General features: G+C 41.7%; 1 protein-coding gene across 4 annotated transcripts in view; it reads right to left on the reverse strand.

Moving 5' to 3' along the window:
• Positions 1-22,124, reverse strand: part of LYST (lysosomal trafficking regulator) — a 1,083,863-nt gene that overhangs the window by 349,504 nt on the left and 712,235 nt on the right. For all 4 annotated transcript variants that reach the window (XM_056566940.1, XM_056566939.1, XM_056566938.1 and 1 more), the window contains exon 33: positions 17,622-17,810. In XM_056566940.1, the coding sequence (XP_056422915.1) occupies positions 17,622-17,810 (189 nt within the window). The remainder of the gene's footprint in view (positions 1-17,621; positions 17,811-22,124) is intronic.

The raw sequence follows: 22,124 nt of genomic DNA on the forward strand, positions 1-22,124 counted from the left end.
CATTTTTGTTTTGATCGGACTTTTTGATCGCATTTTATTAATTTTTAATGGTATAAAAAGTGACCAAAAATACGCTATTTTGGACTTGGGAATCTTTTTACGTGTACAACATTGACCATGCATTTTAATTAACCATATATTTTTATAGTTTGGACATGTTTAGATTTATTTTTATTTACATAGTTTTTTTTTTTTTTTTAGGGGAAAAGGGGGGTGATTCTGACTTTTATTAGGGAAGGGGTTAAATCACATTTATTAACACTTTTTTTTGCAATGTTATAGCCCTCATAGGAGGCTATAACATTGCACACACTGATCTCTTACACTGTTCACTGCCATGCAATAGCATGGCATTGATCAGTGTTATCGCCCCACGACTGCTCCTGCCTGGATCTCAGGCACGGAGCAGTCATTACGCGATCGGACACGAAGAAGGCAGGTAGGGATTCTCCTGGTGTCCTGCAAGCTGTTTGGGACGCTGAGATTTCACCGCGGCGGTCCCGAACAGCCCGATTGAGCTGCCGGGATACTTTCGGTTTCACTTCAGACTCGGCGGTCAACTTTGATCGCCGCGTCTCAAGGGTTAATACCGTGCATCCCCACAATCGGTGATGTCCGGTATAAGCCCCGGGACCAACACGATATGACGCGGGGTCTCTGCATGACCCCACGTTATATCGCGGGAGCCTGCGCAGGACGTAAATATACGTCCTGCGTCCTTAAGGAGTTAATACATTTTTTTCTGTAACACAGTAGGTGTTGACAAAGAATTAAAATTCAAGATTTATTCCCCGAATTCTGACTTACTTAGAAATATCCCATATGTGGCCTTTGTGAGCTACGTGTCTCTCACACAGGCCTCAGATATGAAGGAGTGCTATGTGGATTTTGGGGCATCCTTATAGGTTAGGATATTTTGTTGGCATCATATAAAATAACAGGGGCCTTGGGGTGCAAAAATATTTTTGGGAGACAAGTTGACACTTTTATTGGTACCATTCTGGGGTACATGTGACACTGATCGTTTTTCATGAGGTGGTATTCATAAAAAAATCTACTCTGCTGTTCTTTTTTATTAAAATTTTTTAGGGCGTTCGTCATGCGGTATAAATGACATGTTAACGTTACACTGCAGGTTGATAGGATTCCGGCAATACCAAATTTTTTTATATATATATATATATATATATATATAGATAGATAGATAGATAGATATATATTTATTTTTTTTTTTAAATATTTTAGTACATTTATGGCATAAAAACTATAAAAAAAAAATCATGTTTCTAAATCACCGCATTTTGTGAGCTGTAACTTATTTTTCCAGTGACGCAATTGTGTGAGGACTTTTTTTTTTGCATGACATGTTGATGTAAAAACAAGATGTTGACTTTTTTCTAATTTTTCACTTTTATTTTCACTTATTTTACACACTTTTTTTTTTTTTAAACTATTATACACAATTCAACGGAGTACACATCTGTACTACCTAAGGGACTGATCTATCCTATGCCTGTCAGTACTCACAGACATAGGCACTCTTTCACGCTGCAGAGTGCCGATCAGTGACAGAGGGAGCTCCCTCCATCTGTTACCCTAATAGACACTGTGGTCTCAGTGACAGCGGCATCTACAGGGTTAACCCAGGATCGGAGCGCAGCTGAGTGCCCGCAGGTGGCCTCCTCCGATGGGGCCCCCCTTACCACCGATTGCTTCACACAATGAAGAGACGGAGGAGAGGGGGAAGGAGGAGACCCGCACCAGATTCCTGCTATGGGTCTGTCTGTACTGATGGACCAATAGCAGCGACCGCCGGCCGGGGACCACTGTGATTATTCCCTGGCCAGTTTCAGGGAGGCTCGGCTGTGCAGCACAGCCATGCTCAATAAACTGTCACAGTCCCCAGTAGTGCTGTGACAGTTTATTCTCATCAGGTACATGTACGTGGTGATGCGGGAAGTCATCCCTAATCACCACGTACATATACCTGATTTTGCGGGAAGTAGTTAATATTGATGCATCCTATTTTTCAAATCTGACATGTGTGGTTATAATTTTGAATGCTTTTACTGATTTAAGCAAATCTGAGTGTTTTTTTCATGACCTATTGTAATTTATATAAGTGGTACATTTTGGTTGATATATCAGCGTTTTTTGAGGAAAAACACCAAAATGTTATGAAAAATCAGAAAAATTAGCATTTTTCTATATCCAAAATTCTCTACTTGTGAGAGAAATATCTATGCCAAATAAATTCACATCTATAATATGTCTACTTTATGGCATCATTTGTTAAACTTGTTTTTACTTTACTTTATTTACTGTATTTACTTTATTTAAAGTATTTACTGTATTTAAAGGCTTTTTCAAGGAAATTTCAAAATAAGATGTTTTTTAAAGGACCACTTCCGTTCTAACGTGTATTTGTGGGACCAGCATGCTTTAAACTCCCATAATTTATATAACCACCATAGAGTGAGCATTTTAACCAAACAGATGTTTGTTTTCAAAGCGCTAATGCTTTTTGGAATTGTATGTGTGACAATTGTGATTTTTCCACAAATATGCCCTTTTCAGTGCACCCCAAAAATTGTTGTCATGTCAGTTCTTCTGTATATGGCAATACCCAATGCGTGGCATGGTCTATGTAGACTGGGCACATGGCAGGGCTCAAAAGGACAGGACTGTCCAGGGCCAACTGGAGCACAGACTTAGCTGTAAAAGTTTTTCGGTAAAATTAAAACAAGGAGAAACTCAACCAAACACCACAAAAAAAAAAAAAAAAAATTACCTTAAAAGTAACCATTTTATCAATATACTTTAATTTATTTGCTAAAGATGTGAAAAAGATGTGGCCACTAGGGGCCTCTGTCTCCTTAATTTTGTCTTTAGGCCCTGGTCTCCTAGTACGATTCGCAATGACAACAGAAAATATTTGACAGATTTGCTGATGGGAGGGAGGGGTCATCTCCTTCATCTGCTCACTCTTCTGTCTCATTGAACTCAGCAATGGCAGCTGAACAATAGGAGAGGGAGAGTCAGACAGTTAGGGTATGTTCACACTGAGGAATTGGAGAGGAATTTCCACAAGTAATTCTGCTCTCCAATTCATTCAGCAGTGCCATACCCCATTGATTTAAATTTAATTCCGCTCCTCAGTTCACACTGAAGAATTTCTGCATGCGAAATTCCGATGCGGAATTCCGTGCCGCATGAAGAATGAACATGTTCTTTCTCCATGCGTAATCCCTATGTAGATCCCCATAGACCGCAAGGTTATTTTTTTCCCGCCGAACGCGTTTTCGCACAGATTTTGTGCGGAAATTACGAGAGAAAAAAAAAAAAGGGAAATTGTAATTGGTGGCTGTCGTCCAGCAAAAAAAAAAAAAGTTTCCTCCTACATTCCGCGTCAATTCCTCAGTGTGAACATACTCTTACAGAGGACGCCAGTAGTTCCCAGGCAAGCTGACCACCAATACTGGGTGCTACATCAATGAATTGTTTATAAGCACATTTATATATTACTTCTGTGGGCACAAAATGTATGAATTTCTTGTGGACTTCCTATAATGTGTACATGGTACACTCCGGTGCAGGTCATGTGCTATTAGCAGCCAGGACCCAGGGTTAATGCCTGTGCCCGAAATTAACCCTTTAGACGCCATAATCAAAGTTGAATGCGGCATCTATACCTAAAGTATAAGTATCCCAGCAGCTCAGCAGAGCCGACTGGGACCATTGTGGTGAAACCGTGATGTCCTGAACAACTGAAAGGACAGTGAGAGGGCCCTTACCTGCCTCCTTGCCGTCCGATTGGTGATCTTCTACTCCCAGCCTGCTATGCAGGCTGGAGCAGCAGTGATTTGATAACAATGATCAATGTTATGTTATGGCATAGCATTGATCAGTATATGCAATCAAAAGGTTGAATGTTGTAGCCCCCTATGGTGGGTAAAAAAAAAACAAGTGTTAAAAAAAAGTTTATTAAAGTGAATTAACTCCTTCCTAATAAAAGTTTGAATACCCCCCTTTTCCCATTTTTTTCATAAAATATTAAAATAAAAATAATCATATGTCCGTGTGTAAATGTCTGAACTATTAAAATATTAGGGTAGTTAAACCACACGGTCGATAGCATACACTTAAAAAAATAACAAAGTCCAAAATTGTGCATTTTTGGTTACTTCATATACCAAACAAATTTTTTATAAAAAGCGATCAAAAAGTCTCATCAAAACAAAAACTACAGACCACCATGCAAAACATTAGCCTTCATATAGCCACGAATGCGGATAAATGAAAAAGTTATAGGGGTCAGAAAATGACAATTTTAAACATACTAATTTTGGTGCATGTAGTTATAATTTTTTTAAAGTAGTAAAACAAAATAAAATATACATAAATTGAGTATCCTTGTAACTGTATGGAGCTACAGAATAAAGATTAGATGTCATTTTTTCTGAAAAGTGCACTGCGTAGAGACGGAAGCCTCCCAAAGTTACTAAATGGCATTTTGTTTTTTGTTTGCCTCCTGCAAACCTGCAGGAAGAGTTAGCAACCTATTAGAGAAGAAAAATTTCTCTTATAAAACATGCACTTTAATATGCATAATCGTTTTACGGATAACTACACCACTAGTTTCAACATTTTTGGAGATTTTACAACTAGTTTTAAAGTCCTGCTCCCTGAGCCCTGCCAAGACTGTGTACCCCAGGGACTTGGGGTAAACAGTCCTCAAGGCTTGCATATATATGAGGTCAGAATGGTAAGATGGCTCAGGGCCCCTGCATTGACTATTCTGCAATACCTTCTCGGGGGCTCTTCATAGTGGCTAGAGGACTTTGAGGATGATTGGAGAAAGGTGAAGGCATCATTTTAACTAGCCGACTTTGATGTGCCTGAGGCCAGATATGATTGTGCCTTATCTGCAGAATACACACATATGGACATATTTTATAAAATGAGGTGTTTCAACATGTATATTTATTTGGTGCAGGGATATGGAAATCCTATCGCCAGATGCGTGGGAAATGTAGTTCCGGGCACCGGGCAGGTGAATTTTTCGTACATTTAGCCCTGTATCGGGCTAGCAGGGCCGGACTCACTTTATTTTTATAACGCCGGTGTGAGGTGCAGACTGACGAGGAGGAGCGGGTGCAGACTTGCATGGGAGCCCGCTCCATACCCGACGGCCCCCAGCTGATTTCAGATGCCGGGGTCGGCCGCTAATAGCCCGACATGCGGCACTTGCCGCGGCCGGCTATTAACCTTTCAGATCACCGCTGTCAGCCCCTGTGTAAGTAGCCTGAGGGCTTATCTCTGCATTCATGGCTGCCCCCATAGATCTACATTTGATTGAGCCTGCCTTGAGCAGGCTCAACCAAATGAACACAGATCAATGGAATTCAATAGAACTGCATTGATCTTTATGAGGAATCTAATGATTCCTCCTAATAAAGTGTATGAAAAAAAAAGTTTTATAAGTTTTAAAAAACACATATGAACCCCTTCCACATTAACCCCTTAAGGACCGGAGGTTTTTCCGTTTTTGCATTTTCGTTTTTTGCTCCTTGCCTTTAAAAAATCATAACTCTTTCAAATTTACACCTAAAAATCCATATGATGGCTTATTTTTTGCGCAACCAATTCTACTTTGTAATGACGTCAGTCATTTTGCCCAAAAATCTATGGTGAAGCGGGAAAAAAATCATTGTGCGACAAAATTGAAAAAAAAAACGCTGTTTTGTAACTTTTGGGGGCTTCCGTTTCTACGTAGTACATTTTTCGGTAAAAATGACACCTGATATGTATTCTGTAGGTCCATACGATTAAAATGATACCCTATTTATATAGGTTTGATTTTGTCGGACTTCTGGAAAAAATCATAACTACATGCAGGGAAATTAATACGTTTAAAATTGTCATCTTCTGACCCCTATAACTTTTTTATTTTTCCGTGTATGGGGCGGTATGAGGGCTCATTTTTTGCGCCGTGATCTGAAGTTTTTAACGGTACCATTTTTGCATTGATAGGACTTATTGATCACTTTTTATTCATTTTTAAATTATATAAAAAGTGACCAAAAATGCACTATTTTGGACTTTGGAATTTTTTTGCGCGCACGCCATTGACCGAGCGGTTTAATTAATGATATATTTTTATAATTCGGACATTTCCGCACGCGGTGATACCACATATGTTTATTTTTATTTACACTGTGTTTTTTTTTTTTATTGGAAAAGGGGGGTGATTCAAACTTTTAATAGGGGAGGAGTTAAATGATCTTTATTCACTTTATTTTTTCACTTTTTTTTTGCAGTGTTATAGGTCCCATAGGGACCTATAACACTGCACACACTGATCTTCTATGTTGATCACTGGTTTCTCATAAGAAAACAGTGATCAACGATTCTGCCGCATGACTGCTCAGGCCTGGATCTCAGGCACTGAGCAGTCATTCGGCGATCGGACAGCGAGGAGGCAGGTAGGGGCCCTCCCGCTGTTCTGTCAGCTGTTCGGGATGCCGCGATTAGCCGCGGCTATCCTGAACAGCCCGACTGAGCTAGCCGGCAACTTTCACTTTCACTTTTAGCCGCGCGGCTCAGCTCTGAGCGCGCGGCTAAAGGGTTAATAGCGCGCGGCGCCGCTGCGAGCTATTAGAGGCGGGTCCCGGCTTCACTATGACGCCGGGCCCGCCATGATATGTCGCGGGGTTACTGTGTAACCCCGTGTTATATCAGAAGAGCAGGACCAAGGACGTACCGGTACGTCCTTGGTCCTTAAGGGGTTAAAAGTTCATATCTCCCCCTTTTCCCATTTTCCATATAAAAAATATGTAAACATAATAAAAATAAACATATTTGGTATTGGCACGTGCGTAATTGTCCAAATTATAAAAAAAAATAACATTTTATATCCCATACGGTCTATGGCGTTAACGTAAAAAAAACATAAGAAATAAAATCGCATCCTTGAGACTTTCAGGGAATACTATGCCTCGCTCTACAATTTGCCGAGACCAACTCCCCCATCCCCTGCATCATTGCTGACCCCTTCCCTCCACCAGTATATCTCTGACACTGCACTCCCACTCCTCCCTCCTGATGTGATCCAATCCCTAAAGACTCCTTTCACCTCTGAGGAGCTTGGAGCAGCCATCTCTTCCTTGCCGGCTGGGAAAAGCCCCGGTTCTGATGGCTTCACAGCCAAGTTCTTCAAGTCCCTCAGACCTGAATGGACTACCCCTCTACTCCTGACCTTCAACAATATCACTGATACGGTCCCTCTCCCGCGTTCCTTCCTAACCACCCACGGCACTGTGATCCCAAAGGAAGGTAAAGACCCCCTCCTCTGTCCTCGCTTAACACAGATGCAAAGTTATTTGCTAAACTGATATCTAACAGACTAGCCTCACACATGCCTACCCTTATACACCCCGACCAAGTGGGCTTCATCCAAGGCCGAGAAGCGAGAGATAATACTTTACGCATCTTCTCACTGATACATGTTGCCCACTCTCGCAAACTCCCCCTATTTCTGCTATCACTCGATGCAGAAAAGGTCTTCGATATAGTCAACTGGAGCTTCCTGGGAGAAACCCTGAAACAGATTGGCCTGGGCCCCAACATGTTCGTTCGCATTTTGGTCTTATATAGCGACCAACAGGCACGCTTACGAATTAACGGTCGATTTTCCAACCCCTTTGAGATTTGCAATGGGACGAGACAGGGGTGTCCCCTGTCCCAGCTCCTATAAGTTCTCTGCATGGAACACCTGCTGATAGCTATCAGTAATAATGTAGATATCAGGGGTATCTCTGTCTCTGCTTGCGATTGCAAATGTGCGGCCTACGCTGACGACCTGCTCCTATACTTATCCTCTCCCGTCACCTCCCTCCCCACCCTACTACACGAGATCCGTAAATACTCGCAACACAGTAACTTTAAACTGAACACCTATAAATGTGAGGCTATGAACATCACCCATGTCCCCCTCAGTGGTTCATCACATACAGGAATCTTACCCCTTTAAATGGACCCGAACCACCCTCAAGTATTTAGGTGTATTTGTCCCCACGCATCTCACCGACACCTATAAGGTGAACTTCCTACCTCTCCTTCATATGCTGAGAGCCGACTTGGCTAGATGGGAGCCAGGGACTTCTCCTGGCTGGGAAGAATAAACATCTTCAAAATGAATGTTCTTCCAAGGCTCCTTTACCTCTATTCTTGTGTACCGACCCCATCTCCCACGTGCCTTTTTTTTAGAGAGGTCGCTGCACTCCAGTCTACCTTCGTCTGGACTCACAAACGTCCCAGACTAGCCTGCCATGTCCTCATACGGTCCAAATCTGATGGGGGACTAGCCCTCCCAGACTACCTCGTTTATTACCATTCAACCATCCTAACCAGGGTCCCTAGACTGCTTTCACTCTCGCGACCGCAAACAATGGATCAGACAGGAATCGGACATGTCAGGCACCGTTCCACGCTCCCTGATGTGGCTCCCCAGATACTCCTCACCTGTCTCACAACCTCTCTCCTGTCATGGCCTCTATAACCAAGGCCCGTGCCTCCTACATGTCCCGCTCTACCTGGTTCCCCCCTGATGGCCTGATGACCCCATTGTTTGGAAATCCGGCATTCCCTCCACCCTCCACCTCTCGCTCCTTTCTTTCCTTCACTAGAGACCAGGGACCCACCTTCCATGACCTGACCTCACTATCGGGATTACTACCGCTTTCAGACCTCCTTCAGGGTGCCCCCCAGACCCCCCTACACCTCTTCCAATACTTCCAACTCCGCCATTTCCATTCTTCCAACGTACAGTCCATTAGACTACTAAGACCCCTCACTAACTTTGAACGACTATGTACATGCAGAACCCCTCCACACTGCTCAGTCAGTACACTATACCCCCTTATCCTTGAAATGTACATGGATAAACCTCTCCCGTATAAACGGAGCTGGGAGACAGAACTCGGCCACACTGTCCCAGACGAAGCCTGGTCGGAGGCCTTGTCCCGATGCCACCGCACCTCCATCTCGTGCAAGGCTCAGGAGACGAACTTTAAAGTGTTCTCTAGATGGTACAGAGTACCGTCACTCCCGTCAATTTTATCCTGGCACTCCGGACATGTGCTGGATGTGCGGTGGTCCTGAAGGTACAATGCTTCACATCTAGTTCTCCTGCCCCCTCCTCTTGAACTTTTGGGATCATGCTCGTTCACTCATCTCCCACATTACCTCTACTCCTATACCACACATGCCCGAGACCCTGTTATTCTCCATACTACCTCCAAATTTACCCAGGTGTTCAGCTAGGTTGATATCTTTTCTTCTCCTGGCGGCCAGAGTAATGATTCCTCGCCTCTGGAAATCCCACATCCCCCCCCACAATATTGCCCTGGCTTCGAGAAGTGACACTCCTGCACAGAATGGAAGAACTCATGGCAGACTCCCCTACCCGTTTGGCCAAATACAACTCGATCTGGTTCCCCTGGACCACATTCCTCCATTCCACAGAATACACCTCCCTACACCTTACAGACTGATGTGAATTGGCCCTACTACTGTTCCACACTTCTCACAACATTCTCTGGTGTGTACCCCCCTCGACTTCGGTTCACTGGTCGTCTCGACGCGGATCCCTTGAGAGGTGAGCTAATCCTCCTCCTCTCCCTCTGCTCTCATCATACCCTACTCTACAGCGATTCCTTGCCTCTCCTATCTTTTTCGCCTCCCTCCCCATCACCCCTTTTCTTTTCCCCCTCGCTTCCTCCAACTGGCTCCCCTGTTTACTTACAGCTGCCCGCTGACATATTGATAACAACATTATCCATGTTCCGATAAGATAGCTCCGATGATCCCCAGGCACTTATATTTACGTCCTTGGCGCTAAGCACTCCCACTAGTGAGACCTGGCGGCTGATTTGTTACGGAACTATTGTATTTCCTTCCTGCCTTGTTTTTGCACTATTTGCGATTGATAACTGTAAGCCATGCACTGTTTGTATATGCTTGTTGGAAGCGGGGGGATTCTGTTCACTGTCCCATACTTCTGCTTCATTTTGTTCTTTATGTCTTACTTCGAAACTAATAAACTTCTGATATTAGAAAGAAAAAAAAAATCACAGAATTTAGTTTTTTTATGTTTATAACATCATATCCCAGACAAAATGAAGACAAAACATGTTAAAAAAAAATCCAATCAATACCAAAATGGTACTGATACAAACAGCAGATTACTGCCCAAAAAATGAGCCCTTAAACAGCACGGTATACGGAAAAATAAGAATCTTATAAGGGTCAGGAATTAAAAAAAAAAAAAAAAAAGAAGAAAATAAATATTTGGTGTTGGTATAATCAGGCCTATCTAAAGTATTAAAATAATGTGTAAGTTTGACCACAAGGTGAATGGCAAAAAAAAAAGAAAAACCCCCAAATGTATGGACTATTTTGATTAAAATCATTTTGCCTACCAGGACAAGTGGATTTTCATGAGGGACAAGTAGATTGTGCTCAGTTTTAGTCCCTTGGACAAGTATTTTTTTTATTTACTTCCACACCCCTGTGGTGTACTTGTTGTAATCTTAGAATGGGTGATACAGGGGTAGGTGACAAGAGGGTGATCACAGGCTGGGAAATTAAACACAGACTATTGCTGATCTACAGTAAAAGCTGACGATAAGCACACTCGCTCTCTCTACAGTTAAAACTGCAAATCAGAAAGCAGCATTTCTTATAGACCAAAATGGAGGGAAGATAGTGGGAAGCAGCAGACGATGAAGCCAAGCAATGTCTGCTGGCTGCTGAATGGTCCCAGTGCTGGTACCAGTGTTACGGCAATTGTCTTACAAATAAAAGTAGTGATGATATAAAGGAAAAGCCCAATGCCGATTATAGTGATACCTAATTATTATGTTTTTCTTCCTTTTCACAGCAAAATCACCTTTAACTCCGTAACGGCACAGCCCTTTTGGGCCTTAAAAACACAACCTGCATTGTTGTTTTTTTCCTTATCCCCTTATAAGAGCCATAACTCTTTCCAGTTAAAATATATGGTGTACCCCAAAAAATATATAATTTTAGGGGGAAATTGAATAGAAAGCCGCAAATTTGAAACTTATGGAGGGTTTCATTTTTACACAGTGCACTTGACGGTAAAACTGACATATTCTCTTTATTCTGTGGATCAGTAAGATTAAAATTATTCTCCACTGTTTTCTCCAAACACTCCACAACAGCACCACTGAAGTCAATACCTTGACCAATAGGGTCAGGAAAAGCACCAGTTGATGAATGCTGATGCCATCCTTCTATATATTTGGACTATTCAAGGAAACCGCCTTTCTGGTAACAAAAATGCTACTTTTTCTCGTTACTTCTACACCACCACCACAGGAGAATGGCAAAAATTACTTAAAAGAAGCCACTGCTTGGAGCTTTCCTCCAAAAAATAGGCCATGCACTCTAAGCAGTTGTAGTCTGAAATGTCTCATGAACAAATGTGTAGCCTTCAGGATCTGCTCTAAAGAGGTATAGGACTCGTTGGCCCAGGTGGTGGAATATGCTTTCATGCCCTGTGGATTTTTTAAGCTTCTGAGATAGAAGCTTTTTTTTTTTTTTTTATCTATCTCGCTATAGTTCTTTTAGACACAGTCATGCCTTCGTTCTTCCTTTGGAATTGAATACATAAAATCATGTCAATTCGCCACTGATTAGACAATTCAATATACTGCAGTACAGCTCATCTGACATCTAATGTATGGAATTTGGCTTCCGTGTTGTTTTTAGGATTTAGACAGCAGGAACGGAGAACTACATTTTGAGACCTATACACCCTGTTCCAAATTATTATGCAAATTATATTTTTCTCATTTACCTAAATAATTGGTGCAAATAACAGTCAGCATAATTCTCATGTCAACTATGAAGAGTACAATTCAAATTTTATTGAAGAAACCTCCTTATGATAAATGTTTTTTTTTTTTTACTTAAACTTACAATGCACTGTTCCAAATTATTACGCACATTCGGGGACATTTATCATCGTTGCTTTGGTAAGCAAGTTCTGTAGTCATTTTTTTCTTGCTATTTTTTTGCTTATGTATGACATTTATCATACTATCACAGGGGGTTGATAAATTTGGCTTGCATGAGCAAAAACCAAGAAATCACTTTTAAATACCATTTTTTTAGCACACATAAGCAAAAACCAAATAATGACTACAGGACACCACTTTGCAGCTTTGAAAAAAATATGTGCATATATATATATATATATATATATATATATATATATATAATGTGTGTGTGCGTTTATAAAAATTTTTTAACACTGTTTTTTCTCCCTAAATGTACTTACAAATTTTTTTTTTGTGTTACTTCTTCTACAGATCCGTGTATCCTGTGGACTCCTTCGGATTCGGTTGACTACTTCAATGACTAGCATTTTTCTTTGCTTGATGTTAATAAAATGGTTAACGAGGGCTTGTGGGGGAGTGTTTTTTTGTAATAAATTTTTTTTTTAAACCTGTTGTGTTTTTTTTTTATTTTTATCTTACTGGACAGGCTTAGTAGTGGAAGCTGTCATACAGACCGAGTCCATTACTAAGTCGGGCTTAGCGTTAGCCACAAAAACAGCTAGTGCTAACCCCCAATTATTACCCCGATACCCAACACCACAGGGGTGCCGGGAAGAGCCGGTACCAACAGGCCCGGAGCGTCAAAAATGGCGCTCCTGGGCCTAGGCGGTAACAGGCTGGCGTTATTTAGACTGGGGAGGGCCAGTAACAATGGTCCTCGCCCATCCTGGTAACGTCAGGGTGTTACTGTTTGGTTGGTATTTGGCTGAGAATAAAAATAGCGGGGACCCTATGTGTTTTTTAATTATTTATTTTTAAAAAATTCAATACCCAATACCAACCAAACAGTAACAGCCTGACGTTACCAGGGTGGGCGAGGACCATTGTTACTGGCCTCCCCAGCCTAAATAATGCCAGCCTGTTACCGCCTAGGCCCAGGAGCACCATTTTTGACGCTCCTGGACTGTTGCTACCGGCTCTTCCCGGCACCCCTGTGGCGTTGGAAACCGGGGTAATAATTGGGGGTTAGCGCTAGCTGTTTTTGTGGCTAATGCTAAGCCCGGCCTAGTAATGGACTCCCTCTATAAGACAGCTTCCACTACTAAGCCTGTCAAGTAAAGTAAGGAAAAAACAACAGGTTTAGAAAAAAATTTATTACAAAAAAACACACCCCCACAAGCCCTCGTTAACCATTTTATTAAAATCAAACAAAGAAAAACGCTGGTCATCGAAGTAGTCCACCAAATCCGAAGGAGTCCACAGGATACACGGATATGAAATGAGAAGAAAAAACAAAAAAAACAAAAATGGGTTAGTACATTTATTATCACCTGCTCGCACATCTCCCGCCCTGCATGACTACAACTCCCAGCATGCCCTTGCAGTAAGGACATGCTGGGAGTTGTAGTTGTGTGGTGCAGGAGATGTGTGGGCAAGTGACAAGCTTGTCCCCTGCCCCCAGCTGCAGGACTACAACTCCCAGCATGCTCTTACAGTAAGGACATGCTGGGAGTTGTAGTCCTGCAGCTGGGGGCAGGGGACAAGCTTGTCATTCGCTTGCACTGCACAACTACAACTCCGAGCATGTCCTTACAATAAGGACACACACACACAGAGTCACACACAGACAGAGCTGTATGCTGACGGACCCCCCGACAGACTCCTATATCCCCTAATCATGACACTGTTCCGGTCGGGTCCTGTGATTGGCTGCTGGTCCAGGCCAATCACAGGACCCAGCGGGAAATGTGAAATGATAGCAGGGGATTTCGGAGACTGCGTCGCCGGTATATGTTATAAGGAGCCCGGGCTGACATTACAGTACAGCCGCCCGGCTCCTCATACTGTCTCCCCGCTACCCTCACTTAATAATGATGGGGACACTGATATACATCCCCCCCTTATCTCCCGCCCACGCCGCTCAGCTCCTACTGCTACAAGACTACAACTCCCAGCGTGTCCTTACTGTAAGGGCATGCTGGGACTTGTAGTCTTCCAACAGTTAGCAGACAGATGGGAGTTGTGTGGCGCTAGCAGGTGAGAGGGGGGGATGTAAATCACTGCAGTGTCCCTGTAGCAAAGTGATGGTTAGCGGGGAGAAAGTATGTCGGAGCCTGGGCGGCAGTAGCTTTTCCTGCTCCATGTTGGAGCTGGAGTAAATTTAGTCAATTTTTAAAAGCAGTTGCAACTTTTTATTGCGCAGCTGCGACTGTCGCAGTTAATAAATACCTGACTAAAGCAAATCCATTTTGAAAAATTAACTACGTAAGCATCTTATTCATCATGCAAATTGTCGCATGAAAACACATGTAGTCGCAGTTGCGACAATTTTGCGACAATTATAGTAAAGAAAACCTGACTAAACCCCTTGATAAATGTCTGTCATTAGGTTTCAAAACACTTTATAGGTTGTAAATAACTTAAAATTGTCTTTGAAGCATATTTACTGAAATCAAAAGCTATATCAAACTTTTTAAACATTTTAACAGGTCCCCTTACATATTAACATAAGAACCCTTATTTGATAGCAGCTTCACAAGTCTTGCATCCATTGAACTTGTGAGGTTTGGACAGTTCTGCTCGAATTTGTTTGCAAGATGTCATAATAGCCTCCAAGAGCTGCTGTTTGACTGTGAACTGCCTCCCACCCTCATAGATCTCTTGCTTGAGGATGCTCCAAAGGTTCTCAATAGGATTGAGGTCAGGGGAGGAAGGAGGCCACACCATTACTTTTTCTCCTTTTAACCCCATAGTAGCCATTAATGCAGAGGTATTCTTTGCAGCATGAGTGCATTGTCATGCATGAAGATGATTTTTATTACAGTAAGCATAGTTCTTCCTTCTGTACAAGGGAAGAATGTGGTCAGTCAGAAACTCCACACACTTTGCAGAGGTCATCTTTACACCTTTGGGGATCCTAAAGGGGCCCACCAGCTCTCTCCCCTTGATTCTGGCCCAAAACCTGACTCCATCACCGTCTTGCTGACGTCACAGCCTTTTTGGAACAGGGTGGCCGTCCACCAACCATCCACTAATCCATCCATCTGGACCATCCAGGGTTGCACGGCACTCATCAGTGAACAGGACAGTTTGAAAATTAGTCAATGTATTTTTCTGCCCAATGTAGCCGCTTCTGCTCTTGAGCATTGGTAAGTGGTGGCCGAATAGAAAGTTCATGTACAGTTGCAACCCTCTATAGGACTCTACACCTTGATGTCCATGGGACTTGAGAGGCACCAGCAGCTCTAAATATCAATTTGCTGCTATGTAATGGTATTGTCAAGGATGGCTGCTGGATAGGCCTTAAAATGTGCATGACTGCTGCTGTATACTGCTGAGTGTCAACACAAGAAATATACACCAGACAAAAAGTTGGTAAAAAACTTTCTCAGCAGTAAGCTCAGGAGCTATCCCAAGAGTTCTGTTTGTTATTCGGAAGTACATTGGTTTTTACATTTGACAAAAATGGGAGGTTAGTTATAACGTCAAAATCATCATGTTATATTTTGTTTGGTTATTTTGATGGAGTATTGCATCTGTGTATATTAGCATATTTAGGGAATCATTTCTCTCTTGGACATAGTTCACAATGTATCTGTCCTTCTACACAATCTATATCTCTTCAAATATTTTGTCTTCCAACTTTCAGCCTCTTATCTTGCTTTTGTTTGCCTCGTTCCAAGGTGTTCTTCATTGTCAGCAAGTTAGCAAGCTGAAATTTATCATAAGGAAAATAATGTTTTACTGCAGCATATATCTCTATTTTAATATATATATATATATATATATATATATATATATATATATATTGATCAGTAATCAAAATCATAATGGTCAACCATATCAGTATTTTAGCAGCTGCTCTCTTGATCCGATGCATGGATCTGGCTAAAATCTTCCTCAATGTGCCTTTATCTGCACAAACCAGTCTGTGCTCTAAATCAGCCACAAATTTCTTAATTGTGTGAAGATCATGCTTAAGTTTTCGTGGAATATCTAATGTTTTCATATCTCGTCCAAGGCATTGAACTATTTCACTTTTTTTGGCAGCAGAGAGATCTTTTTTCTTCCCCATATTGCTTGAAAATTGTGCTCTGCTTAATAATTTGGAACACCCACCTTTAGTAGTTTTTCCTTATTGGGCTCACCTGGCAATCTAATTATCACAGGTGTCCGAGATTGTTTTCAGTGATCAAAAGAGCCCTGAAACACAATGCCATCCATAATTTAAACTGAAAAACAAAATATTTAATCTCTGTGACACAAACAGAATTTGCATAATAATTTGGAACAGGGTGTAAAAGTCTGAGACCACCTTGGAAAGAAGCATTGGTTCTGTCTTGAGAATTATGTGCTCTTCCAAACAGTACAGTAGGGCTCTCTAATACTGAGTGCATGAATCTCACTCAGCCTCCTGGCTACCAGAAAGATAGATTTCAAAGAAAGTCTTTTCAGAATTGCTTCTGACAATGGTTCAAAGGACAGAAAAGTTAATTCTTCCATGACCACATTTTAATTCCATGATGGATGAAGATTAGAAATTCTGGGCCTGAGCATTGACACCACCTGTATAAACCTCTTGATCCACTTATGGGTGCCCTTTTAGGTTGCTAGTTTTTGGCTTTTCTCCAATCCAACTTACAAAAGGTCTACAATTCAAGGTATATTAAGCTCAGCTGGAAAAGAAGAAGGTGAGTGAACTTATGCTAGATGCTAGAAAAGGCTAGATGATTATCTTTAGGGTCTAGGGAGAAGCGGTTTAATTCCTGGTGGGAAACAAGTCTATTACTGGAACCCCCCCCCCCCCCCCCCCCCCCACCCCCTGCTCTAAAAAAAAAAAAAAAAAAAAAAAAAAAAAAAAAAAGAGTCATCCTTTGTAATGCTTCCTCCTCCAGACACCATTTACATGAGTTTGGGTCTGCTTGTGTGTTTTCCATTCTTTTGGAGATGTGTCACTAAGAGAGACAGGAGAGGTATTTTTTCCCATCAGAAGAAATGGGACAATAAACATGTGGGGGGGGGGGGGTGTCCCTTGAGCTGCCTTGGTGTCTGAGGTGTGCCACGTTGTCCTCCAGGATGTGGACTTAGGACTTTTGAATTATCTTCTCTACCAAACTTCTGTGGTGGGATTTTCAGGTGCCATTTTCTTTATTAAATAATCAAAGATTTTTTAACAACTATACCACAAAAGGTCTTTAGTTTTCATCAGTAACAACATATTAAACGTTTTTGGATCTGAGTGTGCCCATTTAAAATGAGAATTGTGAAAAACGGAGTTAAATGAAAGTGGCTAAGGTGTATGCAAACTTATGACTTCAACAGTAGATGTTGCAGTTGCTATTGACTATTTTTCACTGTTGGGCTGGTATCAGAGATATCTTATCCAAGTAATTGCAGGGCTAATTCACAGTACCCATGGGTTCCATTCATGCCACTGTGGGTTACATACTTTAGCGAAGCAGGCATTAGCACTTTTAAAGTACATAGCAGTGTAAAAAGGAGTTATCAACTAAGTAATAAAAATTGTTTACTCACCTGTCATGAGTCATTTGCTGGACAAGTTCTTGCCAATGTCGACTTGCACTTAAATCAACCTTGTACATGTTGCGAATGTGTTGTATAACATTCTTTCTTTCCATTCCTTGCGATAAAGATATATTCTGAGTTATATCACCAGCTATTTTGGAAATTTCTTTCAATTTTGATTCTAGACGTTGGAAAAGTCTAACAAGAAGTACAAATATTATTATAAACATGCCAGAACATTTTTAGTTTTTATATGTCATGACTTTAAATGCCTGCTGAAGCTAGAGTGTGAAAATGAGCTTGTTGGTATAACAGCAAAGTACATTGAGACTGCAACAAGTTCACCTAGCAATTAGCTGTTGCACGTCCAGCTTAAAGCTGCAGCTACTTACACATGGCCAGTGTATGAAACATGTACTATTAGATGCTATTCAAATGAACATTCGGCCATGTAAAATTTTATTATGGCTAATGGAGGGGGCTCTTCCAAGAAAACATTATGATCTCTCTTAATAAGGCATATGGAAATGGTTTGTCTTCACAAATAAAAACCATGTGGCCATTAACCCCTTAAGGACTGAGCCCTTTTCCACCTTAAGAACGCAGCCCTTTTTTGCAATTCTGACCACTATCACTTTATGCATTAATAACTCTGGGATGCTTTTACCGATTATTCTGATTCCGAGATTGTTTTATCGTGCCATATTCTACTTTAACACAGTGGTAAATTTGCGTCATTATTTGCATCCTTTCTTGGTGAAAAATCCCAAAATGTCATGAAAGTATAGAAAATTTTGCATTTTTTCTAACTTTGAAACTCTCTGCTTGTAAGGAAAATGGATATTTCAAATAAATGATATATTTATTCACATCTATAATATGTCTACTTTATATTTGCATCATAAAGTTGACATGTTTTTACTTTGGGAAGACATCAGAGGGCTTCAAATTTCAGCAGCAATTTTCAGATTTTTCACAAAATTTTCAAAATCGTAATTTTTCAGGGACCAGTTCAGTTTTGAAGTACATTTGAGGGGTCTTCATATTAGAAATACCCCATAAATGACCCCATTATAAAGACTGCACCCCCCAAAGTATTCAAAATGACACACAGAAAGTGCGTTAACCCTTTAGGTGTTTCATAGGAATAGCAGTAAAATTAAGGAGAAAATTCAAAATCTTACTTTTTTACACTCATGTTCTTCTAGACCCAGTTTTTGAAATTTTTCAAGAGGTATAAGGAGAAAAAGCCCCCCAAAATTTGTAACCCAATTTCTCTCAAGAAAGGAAATACCTCATAGGTGGATGTCAAGTGCTCTATGTGTGCACTACAAGGCTCAGAAAGGAAGAAGCGACAATGGGATTTTGGAGAGTGAGTTTTTCTGAAATGTTTTTTGGGGGACATGTCACATTTAGGAAGCCCCTATGGTGCCAGAACAGCAACAATCCCACATGGCCTACTATTTTTGAAACTACACCCCTCAAGGAACGTAACAAGGGGTCCAGTGAGCTTAAACACCCCACGTGTTTGATGACTTTTTGTTAAAGTCGGATGTGTAAATTAATTTTTTTTTCCACTAAAATGCTGGTTTTCCCTCAAATTTTACATTTTTACAAGGGGTTATAGGAGAAAATGCCCCCCAAAATTTGTAACCCCATCTCTTCTGAGTATGAAAATACCCCATGTGTGGACGTCAAGTGTGGACTGCTGGTGCACTACAATGCTCAGAAGAGAAGTCACATTTGGCTTTTGGAAAGCAAATTTTGCTGAAATGGTTTTTGGGGGGCATGTCGCATTTAGGAAGCCCCTATGGTGCCAGAACAGCAAAAAGAAAAACACATGGCATACTATTTTGGAAACAAAGCCCCTCAAGGAATGTAACAAGGGGTACAGTGAGCCTTAACACCCCACAGGTGTTTGACAAATTTCCGCTAAATTTGGATAGGAAAAGGAAAAATTTTATATTTTTTCACAAAAATGCTGATGTTACCCCAAATTTTTCATTTTCACAAGGGGTAATTGGAGAAAAAGCCTCCCAAAATGTGTAACCCCATTTTCTTCTGAGTATGGAAATACCCCATACGTGGATGTAAAGTGCTCTGCGGGTGAACTACAATGCTCAGAAGAGAAGGAGCGTTTGGTGAGAGAATTTGGTTGGAATAGAAGTCGGGGGCCATGTGCGTTTACAAAGCCCCCCATGGTGCCAGAACAGTGGACCCCCCCCCCCCATGTGACCCCATTTTGGAAACTACATCCCTTACATAATTTAATAAGGTGCAGTGAACATTTACACCCCACTGGCGCTTGACAGATCTTTGGAACAGTGGGCTGTGCAAATGAAATATTACATTTTTCATTTTCACGGACCATTGTTCCAAAAATCTGTCAGACACCTGTGAGGTGTAAATGCTCACTGTACCCCTTATTACATTCTGTGAGGGGTGTAGTTTCCAAAATGGGGTCACATGTGGGAGGGTCCACTGTTCTGGCACTATGGGAGCATTGTAAACACACATGGCCTTCAATTTCGGACACTCTCTCTAAAAAATAGCAATGGGGCTCCTCTTTTGAGCATTGCAGTTCGCCCGCAGAACACTTTACATCCACATATGGGGTATCTTCTTAGTCAGAAGAAATGGGGCTACAAATTTGGGGGGGGGCTTTTTCCTATTCTCCCTTGTGAAAATGAAAAATTTAGGGTAACACCAGCATTTTAGTGAAAAAAAAAATGTTTTTTTTTTTCATTTTCACATCCAACTTTAACGAAAATTTGTCAAACACCTGTGGGGTGTTAAGCTCACTATACCCTTTTTTACATTCTGCGAGGGGTGTAGTTTCGAAAATGTGGTCACATCTGGGTATTTATTGTTTTGCGTTTATGTCAAAACCGCCGTAATATCAGCCACCCCTGTGCAAATCACCAATTTAGACCTCAAATGTACATAGTGCGCTCTCACTCCTGAGCCTTGTTGTGAGTCCGCAGAAGATTTTACGCCCACATATGGGTTATTTCCGTATTCAGGAGAAATTGCGTTACAAATTTTGGGGGTCTTTTTTTCCTTTTACCGCTTGTGAAAAATCAGTATGGGGCAACACCAGCATGTTAGTGTAAAAATGTATTTTATTTTACACTAAAATGCTGGTGTAGACCCCAACTTTACCTTTTCATAAGGGGTAAAAGGAGAAAAAGCCCCCCAAAATTTGTAGTGCAATTTCTCCCGACTACGGAAATACCCCATATGTGGCCCTAAACTGTTTCCTTGAAATACGACAGGGCTCCGGAGTGAGAGAGCGCCATGCGCATTTGAGGCCTAGGTTGGAGATTTGAATCCGCCACAAAAAATACCACACAGCAGTGTTTTCCAAACAGAGTGTCTCCAGCTGTTGCAAAACTCCCAGCATGCTTGGACAGTCAGTGGCTGCCCGGCAATACTGGGAGTTGTTATTTTTCAACAGCTGGAAGCTTTATTTTGGAAACAGTGCCGTACAAGACTTTTTTTTTTTTTTTTTATCTGGGGGGGGGGGGGGGGCTGTGTAGGGGTATGTGTATATGTAGTTTTTTACTTTTTATTTTGTGTAGGTGTAGTGTAGTGTTTTTAGGATACATTCACAACATGGTTGGGTTTACAGTGAGTTTGAGCTGGGAGTTTGAGCTGCAGCTGAAAATTTGCCGCATCTCAAACTTGCAGCAGAAAACTTGCTGTAAACCCACCCATGTGAATGTGCCCTGTACATTCACATGGGGGGGGGGGGGGGCATAAGCCTATGGTGCCCTGATCACACAACTTTTTGCAGTTTCTTGATAAACCTTTCCATTACCAAGATATGTGGGTTTATAGTTTTCCTGACATTTCTGCCAATGAATAGCCATTTATGTTGGAAATACATTTTCAAAATGGGAGTAAAAATGAGGTGTGGGTGTGATTATACAGTTAGGGGACATCTATGCTGTACAAAAAGGGATATGTATGACCAATAAACACATCCTGCCTCTCACTTTTAAGTTACAAACAATTAAACAGACATATCTCATGAATGAAAGGGCGTATTAAACTGTATAAAAAAATAAATAAATAAATTTAAAAAAAGTTACATACCGTATTTATCGGGGTATACCACGCACCGGCCTATAACACGCACCCTCATTTTACCAAGGATATTTGGGTAAAAAAAGTTTTTTACCCAAATATCCATGAAAAAATGAGGGTGCATGTGTGCGCGTGTATACCCAGATATACCCCCAGGAAAGGCAGGGGGAGAGAGGCCGTCGCTGCCCGCTTCTCTCCCCCTGCCTTTCCTGGGGTCTAGAGCGCTGCTGTCGGCCCTTTTCACCCCCTGGTTATCGGCGCCGCTGCCCGTTCTGTCCCCCTGACTATCGGTGCCGGCGCCGATAGCCAGGGGGAGAGAAGCGGCGCCGACAGCCAGGGGGAGAGAAGGGGCAGCGGCACCCATTGCCGGCGCCGCTGCCCCGTTGCCTCCCCCCATCCCCGGTGGCATAATTACCTGAGTCC

The sequence above is a fragment of the Hyla sarda genome, chromosome 3 (assembly GCF_029499605.1).
Source record: "Hyla sarda isolate aHylSar1 chromosome 3, aHylSar1.hap1, whole genome shotgun sequence".
In the NCBI taxonomy this organism is placed as follows: Eukaryota; Metazoa; Chordata; class Amphibia; order Anura; family Hylidae; genus Hyla; species Hyla sarda.